At 43.6% G+C, this 23,505-nt stretch overlaps 1 protein-coding gene across 1 annotated transcript; it reads left to right on the top strand.

The window, feature by feature from the left end:
• The first annotated feature begins 7,281 nt into the window (after positions 1-7,281).
• Gja10 (gap junction protein alpha 10) lies at positions 7,282-22,853 on the top strand. The gene is made up of 3 exons (XM_048420611.3): positions 7,282-7,390; positions 13,386-14,841; positions 22,525-22,853. The coding sequence occupies exons 2-3, from the start codon at positions 13,402-13,404 to the stop codon at positions 22,561-22,563; spliced, it is 1,479 nt and encodes a 492-aa protein (XP_048276568.3). The 5' UTR covers positions 7,282-7,390; positions 13,386-13,401; the 3' UTR covers positions 22,564-22,853.
• The last annotated feature ends 652 nt before the right edge of the window (positions 22,854-23,505 follow it).

Genomic DNA, 23,505 nt, shown 5'->3' on the forward strand with positions numbered 1-23,505 from the left:
CGAGTACTATATTGAATAGATATGGAGAGAGTGGACAGCCTTGTCTTGTTCCTGATTTTAGCGAAATCAATTTGAGTTTCTCTCCAGTTAGTTTGATATTAGCTGTTGGCTTGTTGTATATTGCCTTTATTATGTTTAGGTATGTTTCTTTTATCCCTGATCTCACCAAGACCTTTATCATGAAGGGAGGGTTGAATTTTGTTGAAGGCTTTTTTAGCCTCTAATGAGATGATTATGCGGGTTTTTTTTCTTGCAGTTTGTTTATATGGTGGATTACATTGACAGATTTTCATATGTTGAATCATTCCTGCATGAAGCCAACTGGTGTTGGAAGTCCTTTTGTACATGTGTTGCTTTTATTAGTTAATAAAAAAGCTGCTTTCATGCATGACAATAGGTGTGGATCTATTTTCATTCTTCTACATGTTGATATCCAGTTATGCCAGCACCATTTGTTGAATATGCTTCCTTTTTTCCATTTTATATTTTTTGCTTCTTTGTCAAAAATCAGGTTGTAAGTGTGTGGATTAATATCCAGGTCTTCGATTCGGTTCTATTGGTCCTCCTGTCTGTTTATATGCCAATACCAGGCTGTTTTCAGTACTGTAGCTCTGTAGTAGAATTTGAAGTCAGGGATTGTGATACCTCCAGAAGTTCCTTTATTGTACAGGATTGTTTTGGCTATCCTGGGTTTTTTGCTTTTCCGTATGAAGTTGACTATTCTTTTGAGGTCTGGGAAGAATTTTGCTGGGATTTTGCTGGGCATTGCATTGAATCTGTAGACTGTTTTTGGTAAGATTGCCATTTTTAATATGTTAATTCTGCCTACCCAAGAGCATGGGAGATCTTTTCATTTTCTGGTGTCTTCTTCAATTTCTTTCTTCAAAGGTTTACAGTTCTTGTCATAGATGTCTTCCATTTGTTTGAATATGTTGTGCATTCATTTTCATTGAATTCTAGGTAGTCTTTAATTTATTTCTTTATCCTTGACTCCTGGGTCAACTGAACATTGTTCAATTTCCATGAGTTTGTAGGCTTTCTGCAATTAATGTTTGTGGGGCCCATGGGTCTACCCCTGCTCCTGGGGTTCATCTTGAGAACAGTTTCTGGTCAGCCAGCTAAAACATTCTGTTTGTTCCTGTGCTCCCTCTGCCCAGCCTGGTGATTAGCTGTAGGGTATTGTTTATTCCATCTTGGGTGTGGCAGTTTCCCACCTGCCTGGTGGGAATTCCTTGTGCAGCAGCTAGGTTTATAAGTATTTTCCCAAGGTTGAATAAACGGCATTCGGCTGCTCTCCTTTCAAATGACCCAGGTTGCTTGTGTGTTTTTCAACCTCCAGGCCCTTGCCCGGTTCACTAAGTGTAGGTACAGTGGCGCATGAACTGTACCGAGAGGGTAATGCAGACACAGGTGTTACAAATGTTGTTGAATTCTAACTTTAAGCCATGATGATCTGATAAGACTCAAAGGTTATTCCTTTTTTTTTTTTGTATCTGTTGAAGTTTGCTTTGTTACTGAGTATGTGATCAGTTTTAAAGACGGTTCCATAAGATGTTGAGAAGAAGGTATATTCTTTTGTGTTTGGGTGGAATGTTCTGTAGATGTCTGTTAAGTCCATTTGAGTTATGACATCTATTAGTTCTATTATTTCTCTGTTACATTTTTGTCTGGCAGACCTGTCCAGTAGGGTGTTGAAGTCTCCCACTATTAGTGTGTAAAGTTTGATGTGTAATTTAATCTTACACAATATGGGTGCCTTTATTTTTGGTATATAGATGTTTAGAATTAATACTTCGTCTTGATAGATTTTTCCTGTGATGAATATGAAATGTCCTTCATCTCTTTTAGTTAATTTTGATTTGAAGTCTCTTTGTGAGATATTAGGATGGCTACATCAGCTGGTTTCTTAGGTCCATTTGATTGGAAAATCTTTCCCCAACCCTTTGCTCTGAGTTAATGTCTGTCTTTGAAGTTGAAGTGTGTTTCTTGTATGCATCAGAAGGATAGATTTTGTTTTCATGTCCATTCTGCTAGCCTGTGTCTTTATAGACAAATCAAGACCATTAATATGAAAAGTGATTTAAGAGTAGTTTAATGACCAGTGATTGGTAATTCCTGTTATTTTTGGTTTTGTTATTGGTGGTGGTATTGTGTGTGTTTCCCTTTTTTATGTTTTGCTGGTGTGGGATTATCTATTGTCTGGGTTTTTGCAGATGTAGTTAACTTTCTTGGATTGGAGTTTTCCTTCTAGAATTTTATGTAGGGCTGGATTTATTGATAAATATTGTTTAAATCTTGCTTTTTCATGGAATATCTTGTTTTCTCCATCTATGGTGATTGAATGCTTTTCTGGTTATAGTAGTTTGGGTTGGCATCTGTGGTCTCTTTGTGTCTGCAAAACATCTATCTACTTCTATTGAGATGTCAGATATAATTCTGATAAGTTTGTCTTTATGTTACTTGGCCTTTTACCTTTGCAGCTCTTAATATTCTTTTTTCATTCTGTTTGTTTAGTGCTTTGATTATTATGTGGTGAGTGAACTTTTTTTTTTTTTGGTCCAGTCTATTTGGTGTTCTGGAAGCTTTTTGTACCTTCATAGCATGTCCTTTTTTAAGTTGGGAAAGTTTTCTTCTGTGATTTTGTTGAGTATATTTTCTGTGCCTTTTAGCTGATCATCTCCTTCTATCCCTATTAATCTTAGGTTTGGTCTTTTCATGATGTCCCAGATTTTCTGGATATTTTGTGTTAATAACTTGTTGGATTTAATGTTTTCTTTGACTGGCAAATCTATTTCCTCTAATGTATCTTCAATGTCCGAGTCTCTCTCTTCCATCTCTTCTATTCTGTTGGTTATGTTTGCATCTGTAGTTCCTGCTCATTTACCCAGATATTCATTTCCAGAATTCCCTCTACTTCAGTTTTCAAGTCTTGAACCATTCATTCACCTGTTTTATTGTTTTATACTTAGCTTTCTTTAAGGGATTTGTTGATTTCTTCCAATTTTTTGTTTGTCTTTTCTCCCAGTTCTTTAATGGAATTTTCTCATTTCTTCTTTAAGGGCCTCTATCATCTTCTTAAAGTTATTTTTAAGGTCATTTTATTCTGCTTCATCTGCGTTGGGATGCTCAGGTCTTGCTGATGTAGAACCACTAGTTTCTGGTGGTGCCATATTGCTCTTTGTGTTGTTGAATGTGTTCTTACACTGTCAGCTGCCAATCTCTTTTTCCAATGGGTGCAGGTGGGGCCTGCGCTTCAAGGGTCCCTCTTCTTCCAACTGGTGCAGAGGGGGGCTGTGGGCGAGGTGGTTGCTCTTCTGCCAGGTGCAGGTGGGGCCATGCCTCTGGTGGTCTCTGATGTGACTCTGTGGCTTCTCAGGTGCAGATGCGACCAAGGCTATGGTGGTTGCTCTCCCAGGTGTAGGCGAGGCCACGGTTCTGGTGGTGTCTTCTCCAGGTGTAGGTGGGGCCAAGGCTCTGATGGTTGTAGATGCAGTGGGGGATGTTTGCCGGCATGAGGAGGTTGCTGCCAGGTCTCTGGGACTTGAGTGTATGGCAGTGGGGAGCAGGATGTGCCTCTGGGGGCTACGGCCTAGAGAGCAGAGCCCTCCAGCAGGAAACCCAGAGACTTACCTCTCCAGGTGCAGTCAGGGTCCAGACCTTATAACTTTTTTATCATCATATAAAACTCCATACAATCCAAAATATTTTGGAGACCCACTGTTGTCCTTATTCAAAAAAGGATATACAATAATAAGCAGAGGGCTTGGTAGGACTAGGAAATTATATAGCTGCTTTCACCATGTGGTCATGCTAAGATGGCAAAGACACATGGTATGTACCCCTTAACCTTAGTAAAGATGGTTACCAACCATGTGATTGATATCTAAAATAATTATAATATAGATTTGTTTTTCTATTTTTAAACAAGAATTGAATCTAAGTTACATATATAGTATATTCTTAACAAGAGCTGAATCATATATATATATATATATATATATATATATATATAGTATGTTGTAGCAAATTAAGATTACCTGTGTATAGATCTCTCTCTCTCTCTCTCTCTCTCTCTCTTTGGCTTTTTGAGATGGTTTCTCTACGTGCCTCCGGCTGTCCTGGAACTTACTCTGTAGACCAAGGTGGTCACAAATTCAGAGATTCACCTGCCTCTGTCCCCCCACCCCATGCTGGGATTAAAGGCATAAGCCACCACGGCCCAGCCCTAGGTCTTTAATTATAAACATTTTGGTATAAGTTTAAAGCTAAATTTTGTTACAGATTTTTTATAGATTTTTAAAATCATATCCAAATGAACTTACAAATCTGGAGATGGAGTTACAGAATTGTTTAAAGAGATTTTTCATTCTGAGAACAGAATGCAGAGATATTATAGATAAAATATTTTTAAGAGTCAGAAGTAGAGGAAGTGTAGAACAGAGCTAGTTTAAACATAAGAGATTTGGGATCATTTATGTCTTCTCTGGCAGTGGTTACGATCTGTGAGAATTTGAAAATCCAGTGCCATTTTTTGGCCATTGATCTGTACTGAGGCCAAGTTGTCTGCAGTAAGACAACAAGGCTTTAATAAAATCTCTGAGTATGAGGAAGAAACTAGGTTCAAGAAGGAAAGGGGGAGCCGGGCGGTGGTGGCGCATGCCTTTAATCCCAGCACTCGGGAGGCAGAGGCGGGAGGATCTTTGTGAGTTCGAGGCCAGCCTGGTCTACAAGAGCTAGTTCCAGGACAGGCACCAAAGCTACAGAGAAACCCTGTCTCGAAAAACCAAAAAAAAAAAAAAAAAAAAAAAAAAAAAAAAAAAAAAAAAAAGAAAAAGAAGGAAAGGGGGAAGGATTGTGAAACGAACCCCATCACAGGGAGGATTCCATTGAACTCCAAGAGGGAGCTGAGACACAGAGAACTGTGTAGCCAGGAGCAAAATGGAGGAACAAGCAGGAACTCCACCTCAAGGACAGTTTCAAAATCTAGGGGCCACGAGGGTGTAGGGAAGCTGCAGGACTTCCAGGAGGGAGTTGAGGGACAGATGGGACAGAGGCCCAGAGGGTTTAAGGAAGCTGCAGGACTGTTGTAGGAAGCTCTTAGCGGGAGGAGAGGGAACAGGTCATAGGATACTGCAGGAGGGAGCTGAGACAGGACAAGGACGCCAAGTAGTGCCAATTAGTGTAGAAGCCACGAGCCTTGGGACCGGAAGTTGAGAGCTAGCAGGTGCCTTTAGCAGAGATACCCAGATGGCTCTCGCAGGGCAGAGCGGAGAGATGTGGGACACCCAGGTGGGTGGCTTGGAAGGGTGCCGTCTCCAGGAGTTAGAGAGACACTCATGGCATAGGAAAAGGAACGGTTAGAACACATGCAAGGGAGATGGAGCTGAGAAGGTGAACTCTGGAATTTGGGGTAAAATTCAATGGGAGGCAGGAGTCGGCAGAACAAATGATAAACACACACACACCTTAGAGCCAAATCAGCCGCTTGGTTTGGAGAAGTCGAGTTCCTTGGCAGGGAACCCATATGTGCCAATTCTGAGGGTTTGGGCACCAGTTGAACAAAAAAAAAAAAAAAAGAAAGAAAGAAAGAAAGAAAAGTTTAAAAGAAAGGACATGACTGTGCTCCTAGGTATGGAAGAGGAGAAAACTTTAATGTGGATAAAAGGAATAGCATACCCAGGGACAGAAACGTGGGAGAATCCAGAGGGAACATGACCTGGACCCTGTGAGGGGAAGGGAAGCGAAGGGAGAGCCAGGACAGACAAGGGTAGACAAAAGAATAACTGAAACGTTTGGATTATACAGGAAAGGGCAGCTGGGGGCAGGACATCTTAGTCCCCGAACTGGAGAAATTTAGGGGAGAGGGAGAGGATTGCCAGCCACACCCTGTAACAGGTAGGATCTCAGGCATGCTGGGAGAACCTGGAGGCCAAGTGTGCCTTGATATATTAAATAGGCACCTCAGTTACCCTTTCGTCCCAGGTTTGAGACCTGACATCCCAGCCTTTTTGTTGAGAGTAAACGATGTTTGAGGAGGTTTGTATTGCGGATATGAGGGAGAGAACAGGCAGAGGCATCTGGCAGAGCAGCCGGGACTGAACATGGATGGTGGAATGAACTCAGCCATGAGAGGAGAGAGATGGGGAGAACGACAGAGGGAGAGAAGAGGGAAGGAAGAGAGAGGGAGGAGGGAGGGAAGAGGGAGGAAAGAGGACAAATGGATGAAGAGCGGAGCTGAGGGCCAAGAGGTCAAGAGAGAGCGGAGCCAATGGTTGGCTGTTATAAGAAAGAGAAGATGCTGGAGGGTTGGAGAAGTTCGGGCAGGGTATGGGGGTGAGAAGTCCTGAGGAGCCTGGACTCTGGAACAAGTGCTAGCTGAGAATTTGGCCTCCACTTTGGTATGTTATACGGGCGCTTCCATTAGCCTTTCTTCCTTCCGGGTGTCTTTGAGACCCAGCAGTGCTGTCGATCCCTTTACTGTGACAGTGAGACCATACGCTCTCTAATATGACCAGTAAAAGATGCTGTGGATTGTGAATTCGAGCATTTAGTCTCTGGTTTTCTGCAATTTCTCCGGGATTCTAGTTCTCTTCTGAAATCAGACCTGGGTTCTGAGGAAACTGTTGACTTTCCAGTTCCTTATAGAGAAAGAAAAGTATTTTTCTGGTTCATGTATTGCGGTCTAATGAACTTGCGCTGGAATGCAGTATCCATGAAGGCACAGCGCCCTCTGGTGCCAAAGTGCTTATCTTGCTACGGAGATGTTTCTTATTTTAGCATGGCATGGTTTGCCAGAACTTTGATTCTCTCTCTCTCTCTCTCTCTCTCTCTCTCTCTCTCTCTCTCTCCCCCTCCCTCCTTCCTTCCCTCCCTCCCTCCCTTCCTCTCTCTCCCTCTCCCTCTCCCTCTCTCTCTCGTCCCCTCTCTGTCTGTCTCTCTCACCCCAGGCAGCTGTTTATAAAGCTGGACATGGCTTATCGATCTGTGACTGCTAATTTCCAGGGCAATCAATGGACTAAAGAAATGTACCCAACTCAAAACAAATCATTCACAAACAACAACAACAACAAAAGGAAAAACTATTATTTGTTTTTCTTTTCATTTCCAAATGTCTCAGCATGGCATCAACTAAATAATAATAATAAAGCTACAAAGTGACGCAGGACAGTTTTAACTGGGGGGGAGGGGTGGCAATTAGGTTAGGCCACATTGATCAAAACTGCTGTGCTCACTTTGAGTTAGAGCCCCACAGTCACCTGACCTGAGCCTTTGTATCTGCGAGCTGCAGCAGCTGCTCTGTTAAACGCTCTGTCCACATCGGTTCTGTTCACAAATGGCGCGACTTGAAGGCTCCGCACACCCAACTGGAATTTTCTGGTCTCACTGTGGGGTAAGTGAGAAATTCACAGGCTGTGCTGACGAGAAACGTATAGTAGAAGCAACCCCTCTCAGGATGGAAAGAAAGGATCAGAAACCAAATGCTGGCGAGGATTGGGAGCTTCTTACATAGGAGGTGTTAATAAAGCAAGCCTGAATGGTTTCGGGGTCTGCAGTCAGTTAGCTGTCATTAGTAGGAAGTTCTTTTTCAGAATCCTAAAACAACTTTCGTATGCACGCGACCTTATTTCCCCATTGCTGGTGTCAGTCAGTTCACTGTGATTTCCTAGGAACCGCAGAGAAATTTTCTTTACTTGCTATTTTAAAAGCAACAATTTCCATGTTTAAAATAAATAGTGGCAAAATTAAACATATATATTTTAGGATGCAAAAATAGAGACTGAAACTAAAAACTAGAAAGAAGCTTTTAAAAAGTTTTAGAGGACTAATTTTGCAAAAACACCTTAACTCTTTAAGAAAGGATCAAGCTTAAGAAACGATTGCTTAAATAAATGATATATGAATTCAAATTTTACTCTTTTTACATTTCAAATAGCTCACAAATATATAGAATAAGATATAAAAGTGTTCTTTTTATTTTTCCCAAATTTTGTGACATAGCCTGGGTACTGTGGTCCACTCTTTAATTTCCAATACTTGGGAAGTTCAGGCAGGAGGATTTCTTTTGAGGCCAGCTTGCATTGTATAGTGAGACCCTGTCTCAAAACAAAGATCTTCAAATTATGAGAAACATCTTCTACTTTCTACCCAATTCTTATTTTGGGTAGTTTTGTGACAACTTGACCCACCCAAGCTAGGTATCTGAGAAGAGGGACCCTCAATTAAGAAAATGCCTCCATAAAATCAGGCTGTAGGCAAAGCCTGTAGAACATTTTCTTAATTAGTTATTGATGGGGGAAGGCACAGCCTACTGTGAGTGGGGCCATTCCTGGGCTGGTGATTCCGAGTTCTATAAGAAAGCAGGCTGAGCAGCAGGCCAGTGGTGGCGCACGCCTTTAATCCCAGCACTTGGGAAGCAGAGGCAGGTGGATCTCTGTGAGTTCGAGGCCAGCCTGGGCTACAGAGTTAGTTCCAGGATGGACTCCAAGGTTGTACAGAGAAACCCCATCTCAAAAACCCTCAAACCCAAACCAAATCAAAGCAAAACAAAAACCAAAACCAAAACAAAACAACAACAACAACAAAAAGCAGGCTGAGTAAGCCATGAGGAAGAGCAAGCTAGTAAACAGCATCCCTCCATGGCCTCTACATCAGCTCTTGCCTCCAGGTTCCTGCCCTGTTTAGGTTCCTGTCCTGACTTCCTTCAGTGATGAACAGTGATATGAAAGTGTAAGTTAATAAACCCTTTTCTCCCCAACTTGCTTTTTGGTCATGGTGTTTCATCACAGCAATAGAAACCCTAACTAAGACAATTCTATTTAAACATTCTTCATGCGTATGTATGAAAAAATTTAAATAAGTGTTTTTAGTAGATAAAATCAATCAAACTTTCTTTTATAAAAAAGAGAATTGTTTATTTTACGTGGGTGAGGGTTTTGCTTGGATGTGTGTTTGGGCACCACTTGAATGCTTGGTGCCTGCAGAGGCTAGAAGAGGGAGTTGGTTCTCCTGGAACTAGAATTATGAATAGGTGTAACCTGCCATGTGGGTGCTGGGAATTATAACCAGCTCTCTTTCCAGCCCCAGTCGTACTTTCTGAGAAATCTATTCTCTCTTTCTTTTCTTTTTCTGCCTCTTCCTTCTCCCTTCGAACTCTCCATCTATGTGTCTCACCTCACACTTGGGATGGCCTGTATCTATTCTAGATTGCCTTCCCATGCTCACACAGGCATATGTATCTTGCATACATATCTGTACATGTGTACATTTCTGGCATCTTATTTTATTTGGTGATTGAAAGTCTTACACTGACCTATGGATTGGTTAACGTGGGGCATACTGGAATCTCTCAATAATGAGCTTTCTGGTTCCGGTTGGTTTTACAAGTGAAATCTCGACGTGTCTTCCTCACCTCAAATGCATAATCATTCTCCCTCAGACCCTCCGATATGTGCACTGTAGGCAAGAACTACCATGGTTGAGGTTTTATTTTTAAATTGAGATTATTGCTGTGTTTCTCATGCTGGCCTCAAACTCCTGGGCCTCCCTGAAAGCTGAAGCTCTATCTTGGACCTTTGTATCTAGTTCTGCTTTGTGTGTGTGTGTGTGTTGTTGTGGGGTTTTTTTTTTTGTTTGTTTTTCTTTTGGATGTACACGCCTTCTGGACTTTTTCACTTTGCCATTTGAATAAAAGTATTTATTACTAACTGTAAGGGAAATTTATTTAAATATGATTTAAATAAATACTAAATATAATTTCTAAGATTAACGTTCTTCAAAAATCCATTTCCTATTTTTTTTTAAATTTTAAAATAATTTGGTCTTTATATACTTAAAATTTTATATTTGCAAAACTGTTTAAGAATAATGAAAGTCCGAGGAAAGATAAATCCTTCCTGAGTAGATGTCTCTTTCTTTTTCTTTTCTTTTTTTTTTCTTTTTAAACTTTTATTGATTCTTTGTGGATTTCACATCATGCACCCCGATCCCATCCATCTCCCGATCCCTTTGCCTGTGCCCTCTGTTCCTGAAACCTCCTTCCCAAAGCAAAAGAAAATAAAATTTAGAAGAAAAGAAATGAAAAACAAAATGTCATCATGGAAGCACAGTGTTCCCTTCAGTCCTTACATCTTTATTTGTAAGTGTTCGCTGCAATGAGTCGCTGGTCGAGGTCAAGACCTCTGGTTTCTGCTGGGCCCTCATTAGGCCTCCTCTTGGACACTGCTGTTGCCCTGTGTCATGGAGATCCTGCAGCCAATTCTGCGCTGTTGCCCAGGTGAGCGGCAGGGGTCACTCTCTCAAATGTTACAGCTAGTAAGGGCAGGACCAATTCTCCCACTCTCTCACTTGCCACCAGTGGCAAGGGGCGAAGGGGGAGGGCATCTTTCCTTATCCCATGCTGCCACCTGGCATCCGAAGGGGTGTGGGGTCAGTTCCTCCAATCTCACGCTCTTGGGGTGAATTTATCTGCACCCCTGCCAACGGGGTCAGCTCTACTGTGAAGCCCAGGAGAGGTGCAGTGCCTGCTCTTCCGTGTGCTGCAGCTGGTGAGGGGCAAGGCCCGCTCTCCTGCCTTCCTGACCCTGGGGGCAATCTTCCCACCTACATCAGGTGGCAAGGGGAGATAGATGGGGGCATCTCTCCCTCCCCCATACCCGCTGACTGCATGACAGATGAGTAGTGGGGCCAGCTCCTCTGCACCCTATTGAGAAGGTCAGCTCCACTGTGCTGCCCAGGCGAGGTTCAGGGCCAGCTCTCCTGAGTGCTGCAGCTGGTGAGGGGCGGGACCAACTCTGGGCAGCCAGCCCTATCCTCTGGCCCCTGGTGATAACAGGGGTCATGAACATCAACACTGGCAGAGGTTACTACGAGGTCATGGACTAACACATGTTTCTTGGCAGCAGCCCAGGTCCTGACGTCATCATAGCTCCAGATAGCAAGCAGGCCACTCACCTCAGCCCCCTCGCTGCCTTCACCTCTTTAGATCTGCCTTTGTCCACAAGGCATGAACCATTCTGCCTCGCTCTCTTTCTCCTAAACCACACCGTATATTTGCTTACCATAATGGTACCTGATGTCACCGGGCAGACCTGTGTTCTCTCCTTCTTGCCCAGGGCAGGCAACCCCAGGCAGGCATGTGGGTGTTGTTCTGCCGTGTCCTATTCGAAGATTACAAATATGCCCTATTTTGCTGCTTGCTACTACTGCTGTTTGAGACAAGGTCTCATACAGCGCAGTCTGGTCTTGAACTCACTCCGTAGCCAAGGATGACCTTGAACATTTGACCCTCTTACCTTTACTTCCTGCCACACAATAGTGGTATTGGTGAGTGAGCCCAGACTCTTACATGCTAGGCAAGCACTCTATCAACTGAGCCAAGTCCCCAGCTAAAACATTCTTTTGCATCTTAATACTTTTAAAGAGAGAGAGTTTCATTATGAAGCCCAAGATGGCCTCAAACTCATAGTCCTCCTGCCTCTGTGCCTCCCATGTCCTGTGACAGGGCCCACAGGTATGGGTTTATTCTACTTTGACTAAAAGTCAGAGAGTTGGAACTTACTTGTGTTCCTTCAAGGTTATTGTCTACAGACCAAATAACAGGTCAGAGGGGTCTGCTCTCTCAAGGTTATTGCCAACAGGTGTGGCTAATAGCCAGACGTGGTATTTCAGGTATTGTATTAAGAAGTAGATCTTTTCTATATCAGACAAAAGTCTAGGATCTAACTAGGTTCCTACTCGCTTAGAAAGATAACAATGGATTCCACCCAGGGAGTGGTTTGCCTACAGCATGTTTTGGTCTAGGGTGTTAGTGTTACTTGTCTGGTTCCTGCAATGTTTAACTAGGAATGTAGCCCGCAATCCTTCAGCTGGTCTGCTCATTCCTTGTATCATGTGAATGCAATTTTTTTTTTTAAAAATCTTACTCCTACCTTATGGGGTCGGGGTATTTAAGCAAAAGGAAATTAAATGCGGGCAACTTTCAGTATTCACTGGAACTCCCTCCCAATATTATCCTATGTTTCTGTCTATTATTTCTCCTATATCTATGTTCCTTTTGCCTAATAAGTATAACCCTCATGCTTCCACCCTGGAACGTTCGAGCCCGCTGCAGCTAGGAACCAGACAGAAGTCACCCCAAAAAGGTGGCTTACACAGTCCCAGATTATAGGTATGTGCCTCCATGTCCAGTCCACCACTTTTTCATTTTTCTTTTCTTTCTTTCTTCCTTCCTTCCTTTCTTTCTTTCTTTCTTTTCTCTCTCTCTCTCTCTCTCTCTCTCTCTCTCTCTCTCTCTTTCCCTTTTGAGAAGGAATCTTGCCATTTTTCCCCAGGCTAGCCTTAAGCTCTTTGTTTCAAATGATCCTTCTGCTTCTAGTAGCTGGAATTACGGGAACACCAATATGCCTGGTTATTATTTTAGGACTTTTATTGCCCACTCTTTCACATTTACTTTTTTCTTTTTGTTTTTAGAGACAGGGTTTCTCTGTGTAGCCCTGACTGTTCTGGCACTCTCTCTGTAGACCAGGCTGGTCTCAAACTCAGAGACCCACCTGCTTCTGACTCCCAAGTGCTAGAATTAAAGGCCTGTGCCACCATGCCTGGCTTACATTTAATATTTTAGTCCATCTGGAATTTAATTTTGTGTTAGGGGATTATGAAAAATTTTAAAAATTATATGTTTCACTTGAAATCTTTCTGGTTGGTATTCATTTTTTCTTTTCAATCTTGGTCCACCTTTTAGGTTAGTAGTAGTCTTTGGTGGTCAGTTACGGTGAGGGACCCGATACACCATACCTGTTGTTGAGTTTGCGGCATCTGCGCAATGGAAACAGTAAGACTTCAGAAAATATTTAATAGATGAATTTAAAAATTAAAAATTGTGCCACTGTATATTTTAACTTAATTATATATTTCCAAGAAATGAGACAGAAAACACAAACATCACAAAATTCTTCTAGGAAAATACCCAATGAATGAATGGCTGTGGAAACTTAGGAAACGGAAAAGTCAGTGTGAGCTGGGCTGCTCGAGAAAAGTTCTAGAAGAGTCGAGCCTTATTTAAGATCGTGTTAGATGTGAGCTAAATAGGTTTCTCTAATGAGTAGAAAAATGATCAAGACTGGGGAATGCATTGTACAAATATGGAGATTCACAGAGGTAGTCTAGAACGAAAGGCAAATGCATGTGGGAGACAAGAGTTAGATGGTAGAGAATTAGTGTTTTGTCCAGAAACTGATATTCCTTGGAAAATTCCAGTCTCAAATATGAAGCAGAGATCTCGGGAGTTGTGTTGACTTAAGCAAAGGCTCTGTGATATTGATGAGCATGTACCTTTGCAAGTTAAATCTTTCAGTCTTGCTAACTTCTTTGTTTTCTGTGTATTTCAGATGTGACTTTCTAACTATGGGGGATTGGAACTTGTTAGGTGGCATCCTAGAGGAAGTTCACTCCCACTCAACTATAGTGGGGAAAATCTGGCTGACTATCCTCTTCATCTTCCGGATGTTGGTACTTGGTGTCGCTGCTGAGGATGTCTGGGATGATGAACAGTCCTCCTTTGCCTGCAACACCCAGCAGCCGGGTTGCAACAATATCTGCTACGATGATGCTTTCCCTATCTCCTTGATCAGATTCTGGGTTTTGCAGATCATCTTTGTGTCCTCCCCATCTCTGGTGTATATGGGCCATGCACTTTATAGACTCAGGGACTTTGAGAAGCAAAGGCAGAAGAAGAAGTCACACCTTAGGGCCCAGATGGAGGACCCAGAGCTTGACTTGGAAGAGCAACAAAGGGTAGAGAGGGAGCTGAGGAGACTCGAGGAGCAGAGAAGGATTCATAAAGTCCCTCTGAGAGGATGCCTGCTGCGTACTTACGTCTTACACATCCTGACCAGATCTGTGCTAGAAGTAGGGTTCACGATAGGCCAATATATTCTCTATGGGTTTCAAATGCAGCCCCTTTACAAATGCACCCGACCCCCTTGCCCCAATGCGGTGGACTGCTTTGTATCCAGACCTACAGAGAAGACCATTTTCATGCTCTTTATGTACAGCATTGCTGCCCTCTCTTTGTTACTCAACATCCTGGAAATATTTCATCTGGGCGTCAGAAAGATCATGAGGGCACTTGATGGCAAGTCCAGCAGTGGGAACACTGAGAATGAAGCAGGCCTTCCGTTCCATTCAACCAACTACGTGGGGGCCCAGCCATGTATGGTTTGTTCTTCTTTACCCGAAAGATTCTCACTGCTTTCAGCCAACAATAAACAGCAAGTCATCCGAGTCAATATACCAAGGTCTAAAAGCATGTGGCAAATTCAACACCCCAGGCAACATGATGTGGACGTCTCCTGCAGCAAAAGAGACTGGGCGGAGAAAGTTGCAAACAGTGGACAGCTCCACGTCCACAGCCCTTGTCCCAAGGACGACAGCGCCAGAATTCAGCACCCAGGACAGCAACCATGCCATTCCCTCTTTGGTTCAAAGACCGCAGTGTCTCAGTCCTGGTTAGGTACAATGACAGCTTCTCCCCACTGTCCACCATCTACATTAGGAAACTGGGAGCGATCCCAGGGCCCAGAGGCCTCAGGCAAACCTCTCGCAGATCTTCAAAGTCACTTCCAAGGCAGCGATGGCAGTGTGCGAGAGAGTGGGGTCTGGATAGACAGACTCGGCCCGGGCAGTCGCAAGGCCAGCTTTCTGTCCAGGATGCTGTCAGAAAAGGGACAACTGCACAGCGACTCAGGAAGCTCAAGGTCTTTGAATAGCTCCTGCTTGGATTTTCCACAAAGGGAAAACAGCCCTTCACCTCTCCCATCAACCACTGGGCACAGAGCATCCATGGTAAGTAAAGGCAGCCATGTTCCTCCCCCTCCTCACTCTTTCCCTTTCTTCCAACATGGGAATATATGTAGATGTGTATTAAAAGAGAGGTGGGTTGAGAGAGAGGTTAATTTATGGAAAAGCAAATTCATTCATTCATTCCATTCAGTTAAACTCAATTCACTCAATTAATAAATACATTTCCTGAAAAATTACACTAATAGTAAGTGATGGGTATGGCTAGAATACCATCTCCTCATTAAAACCCACAGAGCACAGCTGTAAAAGCGAGCCAGCTGAAAGCGCTATGTTGGTAAAAAGTGCTGTGACAGTGGGGCTAACGGGCTGAGGAAGAAGCAGCTGATTTTTTTTTTAAATTTATTTACTATGCTTACAGTGCTCTACCTGCAGGTCAGAAGAGGGCACCAGATCTCATTACAGATAAATGTGAGCCACCATGTGGGTGCTGAGAATTGAACTCAGGACCACTGGAAGAGCAGCCAGTGCTCTTAACCTTCGAGCCATCTCTCCAACCCCGAAGCAGCTGATTTTAAAACTGCTGGTTGGGGGCACTTTAGGGTGAAGTTACTTTGAAATGAATCCTGGAAGATGCTTCTTCAGAGCCAAGAGGACTGTGGCCCATGGAAGGCTGGACCATTGGAAACGTGCAGACAAACCCCTATAGCTTGTGTCTCTCAGGGAGCAGTTCTGGGAGGCCAGAGCACAAATTGTATGAGGGATCCAGAGACAGGGATGGCCAGAGAAGGGGGCATGCAGGCCTTGCAGGGAGGGAATTCAGGGCCATCAGAGGGTGTGAAGAAGAGCTGAGGAGGTGGTTTAGTTGGTAAAAACATGCATTATGGTTGCAACCCAAGTACCCCAGTTAAATAATGACAAATCTTACTTAAGAAATGTGTCTAAGAGCATTAAAACCTGCAGTATTAATACTACCTCCGTTAAAGACAAATTTCACTGGAGAACTGGATCATGCACAGTGATCAGTGTTCTGAATATCTGTGTGTTTGTGAAAACATGCAGTGCTTACCACTAGTTTCAGTCATCTATTGTATCAGAAAAGGTTAGCTAATAAAGCAATGACATGAAAAGTATGTGTATGCTCATGCATGTGCCTATTGGTGTGTGAGTGTATGTGTGTTGGTAGAGGTGCTGGAAAGATGGCTCAATTGGTAAAGCACTCATAGAGGTCCAATTCCAAAATGCATTTGTAATCCCAGCTCTGGGGAGACAGTAGGCTCTTTGAGGTTTCTTGGCCTGCTAGTCCTGCCAGATCAAAGATCTCTATGTTTAGTGAGAGAACCTGTCTCAAAAAATAAGGTAGAGAGTGATAGAAAGAGGTATTCTCTATTGATCTTTATCGATCAACATTGATCTATATTGATCCTCTACGCTGTGCATGAACACACACTCAACACATACAGACTCACAGACACACACGCACAGACTTGAAGAGAAAGCTCTGTCGTCAAAGTGTAGAGAATGACTCAGAGTAGGTGTCACTTGCAAGCTTCGGTTGCTGTAATCTAAGTAAGGAGGCCATACGCTGTTGATTTAATGCCTCTGGCAGCAAAGGTCAGATAGTTCACAAAGACCAGAACCAGCACTGCACCAGTTTTAATTTTATTCTCTGAAAAGCCACTATGATAGTAATGGCCCACGGGCATCATAGAGGACAGGACAGTGAATATCTATTTAGTTACTCTGTGATTCAGTAACAGAGGATGACATTTGTTTTAATGATTGCTCTGAAGACTCAGGTTTGTTTTTGTTTCCATTAAAATGAAAACCTCTCCAAGTTTGAGGGGACCCTTGATTGAGCTCACTTGGTTGAACTCACACCCACATTTCTTCTTTGTTTCACTCTCTGTGCCAATAAATGCATCCTCTAAGCCAGTTCAAACTGCCTTTGTATTTATAGAAACCATGTTAGTATACTAAAGCAGAACTGGACGAGGACTCTCCTACTTAGACTTTTACTAGAAAGATTCTCTCAAACCAAGACTATGCTTAGGATCAGTGTATGAGCCTTGACATCCTAAACCAAATCAGAACAAGGATCTTAGTGACTGGAGAGATGGCTCAGAGGTTAAGAGCAGTGGCTGCTCTTCCAGAGGTCCTGAGTTCAATTCCCAGCAACCACATGTTGACACACAACCATCTATGGTGGAATCTGATATCCTCTTATGAAATAAAGGCATACGTGCAGATAGAGCACCCATATAGATAAAATAAATGAATTTTAAAAGAGAATGACACATATTAAACACACACACACACACACACACACACACACACAAAATCATCCAATAAATAAACAAGTTAATAAACTGAACAGACAGTTCTCAAAAGAAATACAAATGGCCAACAAATACTCGAAAAAGTCTCCAACGTCCTTAGCCAGTAGAGAAAACTAAAACTGCTTTGAGAGTCCATCTCACCCCAGCCAGAATGGCTATTGTCCAGCAAACAAATGACAACAGATGCTGGTGAGCACAGGAGGGCAGAGGACCTCTTCTGTGCTGTCGATGAGAACATAAACTTGTGCAGATACTGTGAAAGTTCCTCAAACTTCTGTTTGAAGTTACTGAAACTGTAACAATCATATGGCTCGGATATGCTGTTCCTGGATCATACGGGGGACTTTAAGTCAACATAACACAGAGATTCAGAGCCACTGTTATAGCATTTTTTACTCACAAGATTCAGAACCTTGCAAGGAAATGGAACCAGCCTAGAGGTCCATTGCAGATAAATGATTACATAACGTCAGGGTGTTCTGTGTTGTGCGGGTTGATTGAAGAAAGGTCACTCAAAGATGAATTTTAGGCTCTCTGGAAGCAGGGAGGAACAGTTGCCACAAACTGAACCCTAAACGACTGTGCAAAAGTGTATTTATTGTTACACAAAAGTTGTCTTTTGGATAAAACAAGTTCCTCATACCCAAGTCCCTGATCTAATCTATATGTCTTCCAAAGGAAGCATCACACCCTGCAACAATTTTAGTCCTTACTGTGCACTGTTGCAGTACCCCATAGTACAAGATAATCCAGCTGTGCTAGGACAGTCTTGTGACCAAGGTTGCCATGCCAGCGACGCCTAGATGCCAAGACTGGTGGGGGAGGTGCTGGAACTGAGACACGGAGGCTTCTTTTCAGCTGGAAGAACAACAACCTTTATTTTTTCCCGAGCTAAAGCCTTTTATACCTCAACTGCTTCTGTGGAAAACCACCAGTCAGAAAAAACACAAACATTCTTGTCAATTACAGACCACAAGGAAGTTCCGCTGTCCCGCTGTCTGTCAGTGGGAGCGAGGGCAGCTAGGTCATAACACAAGGTCATGCAACAGATGGATAACTCCTTCAGAAATACCACTCTATAGATAGAACAATCACTGTTTTCCACAGCGATTTCTTCAAGGTCTAAGTACTTCTAGAAAACAAGTATTCATCCTGATGTGTACTCTGGATACAGTGATGAACAATGATTTCATTCTAATGTTCACCCTAGATATGATGACTCTCCTAGACTTGCTACGACAACATAATGTGTGGTCTATATACATAATGGAATTTCGTGCAGGTGTAAAGAAAAGTGAAACCATGACATTTTCAGGAAACAAGTACAACTGGAACTCATTACAGTGAGTGATGTAAGCCAGACTCAGAAAGCCAAATGTCACATTTTCTCTCACATGCATAACCCAGATTTAAATTTATATATACATGAATATATATGCATATTTATATATGTGTTTGTAGGTCACGGAACTAGAAAAGGGCTTATAAAAGAAGAGGAAGAATTCACAAAGGGAAGTGGGAAGGAAAGAGGGCAATGCAGGATAGGTAAGAGGAAAGCAGGAGGGGACTCACGAGGAGAAGAGAGGGAACCAGCTGAAGTTGGAGAGAGGAATGGGGGCAGGAAACAAACGAGAACGAAGTACAGTGCCACACAGGTGCCAAGATGCCACGATGAAACCTAATTCTTTGTACGCTAACCTAAAAAATTAGTTTAAAAAATAAACACAATAATATGCACAATAATAAAAAACCTCTAAAACAGGGAACATGTGTGTGTGTGTGTGTGTGTGTGTGTGTGTGTGTGTGTGTGTGGTGACATCACGACCCACAATGGGTTGAGCCTCCCACATCTATCACTAATTAAGAAAATGCCCTACAGGCTTGCCTGCAGCCCAGTCTTATGAAGGCATTTTCTCAATTGTGGTTCCCCTTCCCTTCTCTCAGATTGCTATAGTTTGGGTCAAATTGACATAAAACTAGCCAGCAAAGAAGGAATTTTACCTCAAAATTTTTTTCTTTTTCTTTTTGGTTTTTGAGGGTTTCTCTGTGTAGTTTTGGAGCCTGTCCTGGAACTAACTCTGTGTAGGCCAGGCTAGTCTTGAACTCACAGAGATAGGGCTGCCTCTGTCTCTTGAGTGCTGGGGTTAAAGGCGTGCACCATCACCACCTGACTCAATTTGTTTTTTTTTTTTTGAGACAAGATCTTTCTACAAAACTTTGGCTCTCCCAGAACTCATCATGCAGACCAGGCCAGCCAGGAACTGTCAGAGATCCACTTGCTTCTACCTGCCAAGTGCTGGGATTAAAGAGTGTGCCACCATACCTGGGTGTCTCTACATTATTATTACTATATGTTTTTACATTTCAAATTCTGTTTTGTTTTTTAAATTCTTTTTCCATTTTTATTGATTCTTTGGGAGTTTCACATCATGCTCCTCAATCCCATTCGTCTCCCCCCACTCCTGTAGTGCCTCCCTAAGGAGAGCTAAAAAAGAATTAAAATAAGATAAAAATAAGCAATAATTAAAAGATAAAAACAAGAAAAACACTCCATTCCTCTTTCCCACCTCTCCATCGCCTCTTCATCCACTGGCATTGGGAGCTGTTGTGTAGCATGCAGTAAACCCTTTGGTCCAAACAGCTTTTCTTGCAAATGTTCATTGTGTAATGAGTTGCCAGTCAGGGTCAAGGCCACTGCTTTGGTACACCATCAGTACTGGACCCTCACTGACATTCCTCTCTGATATCCTGCCGCTGTTGCCCAAGTCATGGGGATCCTGTGGCTGTGGTTCTACCCGCCCAATCCCTCCACACACTCCAATAGATGGGGTAGGTATTGGGGTATGCCAGTTCCAACCCTGGATGTGTGCTTGGGTCTGCTCAGCATTATTAACAAGGATATTTGAAGGGAGATTTGTTATGGTTTGGTAACCTTCTGGCCTACAAACTTTCATTATCTATCAATTGCTAAAGAGGAGGAAAAAGGAGGAGGAGGAAAACAAAGCAGAGCAAGTGAAGACCATCCCCCGAGTTTAGCGAGGGTCTGGCTGTAGTCTCGATGGGCTTCCTTGTTGGTCAGCCATGACCATTTTCATGTTTTGGATAAAGAAGTGAGTTCCTTGTACCAAGTGGCACAATTAGGTTTGGAGAGACATAGTTCTTGGGACACAGTGTTATGATTTATGGCGTGAGTGACCCTGGCGGGTCCCCCTGCTGGAAAGGGGTAAGGGACAGACAGATACGCCATGCAGAGAGAGCAGAGAGGTAGGGTGTATGGGGGGGAGAGAGAAAGAGAGAAAAATAGAGGGACACAGAGAGAGGGAAAGCGAGAGAGAAGGGAAGGGGGAGAGAGACAGAAAGCTGTCTCCTCAGAAGGACAGTGGGCAGAGAGAAAGGGAAAGGGCCCATGTGGGCTCAGTGGAGAGAGAGAGAGAGAGAGAGAGAGAGAGAGAGAGAGAGAGAGAGAGAGAGGAGCTTGCTTCTTTTTTTTATTGCTTTATAAATATACCATTCAAAATCTCCACCTCCTCCCCTCCTCCCATTTCCCTCACCCTCCCCCATTAACCCTCCCCCTCCCCCTCCAGTCCTAAGAGAGGGCAGGGTATCCTGCCCTGTCAGAAGTCCAAGGCCCTCCCCGCTCCATCCAGGCCTAGGAAGGTGTGCATCCAAATAGACTAGGTTCCCAAAAAGCCAGTACATGCAGTAGATCAAATCCCAGTGCCATTATCAATGGCTTCTCGGTCAGCCCCCATTGTCAACCACATTCAGAGAGACTGGTTTGATCACATGCTCGTTCAGTCCCAGTCCAGATGGCCTTGGTGAGCTCCCATTAGCTCAGGCACACTGTTTCAGTGGGTGGACCAACCCCTTGTGGCCCTGACTTCCTTGCTCATCTTCTCCCTCCCTCTGCTCTTCAACTGGACCTTGGGAGCTCAGTCCAATGCGGAGCTTGCTTCTTAAAGGAACAGGGTACCGAGGTGACAGGACAGGCAAGCATAAAGATCATAACAGTTAGGGCTAAGTTAATATTTATTGGATTTGTGAATATGTTTGTATTTTGTCCTAAGGATATCTGCTTCAATCCAAGTTCAACCTGATCCTTACTCACCCTGCAGAGGCCATAAGAGGGTTTTGGACCCCTGAAGCTGGAGTTATAGATGGCTGGGAGCCAGGCGACATGGGTGCTGGGAACTGAATGCTAGTCCTCTGCAAGAGCAGCAAGTGCCCTTAACCACTGAGCCATCTCTCCGCCCTCAGATGCAGCATTCTATATTTAAATTACTTTCTGTATAAACTAAGGGTTTTGGCACCAGTGTAGAAACTGAGGCCATGACTGCCCTAAGCTATGGTTGAGGGGAAGTTTTTTTTTAAAAATATTTATTTATTTATTATGTATACAATATTCTGTCTGTGTGCATACCTGCAGGCCAGAAGAGGGCACCAGACCCCATTACAGATGATTGTGAGCCACCATGTGGTTGCTGGGAATTGAACTCAGGACTTTTTGAAGAGCAGGCAATGCTCTTAACCTCTGAGCCATCTCTCCAGTCCTGGAAGGTTTTTATTGTACATATGAGAAAGAGTACAACCAGAGGCATCTGGGACAGTTCAGAGCAAAGAGAGAAAGCAGTGTAAGGAACACAACCTCATGGGTGGAGCCGATAGGATCGTGAGAAAGGAAGACAAAGAGAATACGGGCCAAGGAGAGCAAGGAGGGGGTCTAAGAGAGTGCAGAGCTGAAAATGAAGGGTTATAAGGGAAAGAGAAGCTAGGGGAGGAAAATCCACAACCTTGAGAAGTTTAGGGCAGGGGCGGGGTGAGAGAGGTGCTTAGAGCCACAGTTGTCTGTGATGATACCGAGGAAGTCTAGAAGCCAGCATGAGCTTTGGCACGCTAACAGGCACCACGGTCGTTTGTCCCGAGTTTCTTTTTTGTGCATTAGTTTTCCTAGACAGGGTTCCTCTGTGTAGCTCTGGCTGTCCTGGAACTTGCTCTGTAGATTTGGCAAAAAGTGCTGAGATTAAAGGCACGGGCCACCACCAGGCTCGTCCTGAGTTTCTTTGGACCTGACACTTTCCCCTTTGAAGATCAGGCTAACTGAAGAATAGTTACAGTAGAGTTGGAGAGAAGGCTGACCTGTGCTTTAGGTCTGGCATTTGGACAGACAACAGAGGGAAGAGGAGAAAGGGGGCTGTTGCAGGCCGGATTCAGTTCTTTCCTACTAAGGTTGATGGGCGGAACCATTTCCAGGCTGCACTTCCGGTAGAACCGTACAGACCTACACTGTGCAGCAGGCTTTGGATCCCTGCTGTTTGTAATGCGGATCTCCGAGTGGATGGGCAGAATTGGCGTCACAAGCTTTTGAGTCTATCTTTTAATTCTCTTTCAGAACATGCTTCTAGAACTTTCATCTATTATGAAAAAATAATGCACCGAAAGCCCTTGCCATCTACAAAATGGAAGCTATGCCTTGGCCATCTCCAACTGGAAGAACTTCGCACTGCTGGGCAGGGTGTTTGGCTCTGGAGTGACTTCCCAGGCCCATGTGTTAAAGGCTTGATCTTGGAGACTGTGGAGCCTTTAAGAGGCCCTCGTGGGAACTCTTAGGTCACCAGAGATGTGCCCTTGAAGGAAACGTGGGATTGCAGTCCCTCTCCTTTTCCTTATGTATTTATTTATTCATTTATCTATATATTTATTCATTCCTTCATTCATTTATTATTTGTTCACGCATTCATTCATTCATTCATTATTTATTTATTTATTTATAGACAGGAGCTTTCTACTTAGCTCGGGCTGTCCTGGAACTCTAATGTAGAGCGGTCTGTCCTCTAACTCAGAGATCCGCCTGCTTCTCCCCCCAAGTGCTGGGACTAAAAGCATGGTTACCATGGGTCTGGCTCTCTTCTCTTTTCTTTGGCATTCTGGCTACAAGGTAAGTTTTGTCACATGCTCCCTCCAAGACTTGCTGCCTCACCACAGCCCCCAAAAATGATGAGTTCAACTGGCCATGGGCTGAAACCGCTAAACCTGCAAGCCAAAACAACCCGTTCCACTTTGTAAGTTATTTATCTTGGGTCTTTGTTATAGTTGCAGCGAGTGCTGGGTGCACCTGGCAGGCAGGTTCACCTCTGCTGGAGCCCCTTCCCTGAACTGGAGGAGCCTCTTTCAGCTCGGCCTGCTCATGGGGTTTGAGGCGGGTCTGAAGATCCCCTAGGGAGGAATGATGAGACACAAAGATCTACAGACAACTATGCACAGCTCCTGCCCTGAGGATTAGAATGCCCTCCCCCTTCACCACTCCCAGCAGCCCAGTGAGACACCCAGAATCTGCGGCGGCAGACAGGGGTCCCTCTAACATGGCTCTAGA

Source organism: Myodes glareolus, chromosome 16 (genome assembly GCF_982192425.1).
Source record: "Myodes glareolus chromosome 16, mMyoGla1.1, whole genome shotgun sequence".
In the NCBI taxonomy this organism is placed as follows: Eukaryota; Metazoa; Chordata; class Mammalia; order Rodentia; family Cricetidae; genus Myodes; species Myodes glareolus.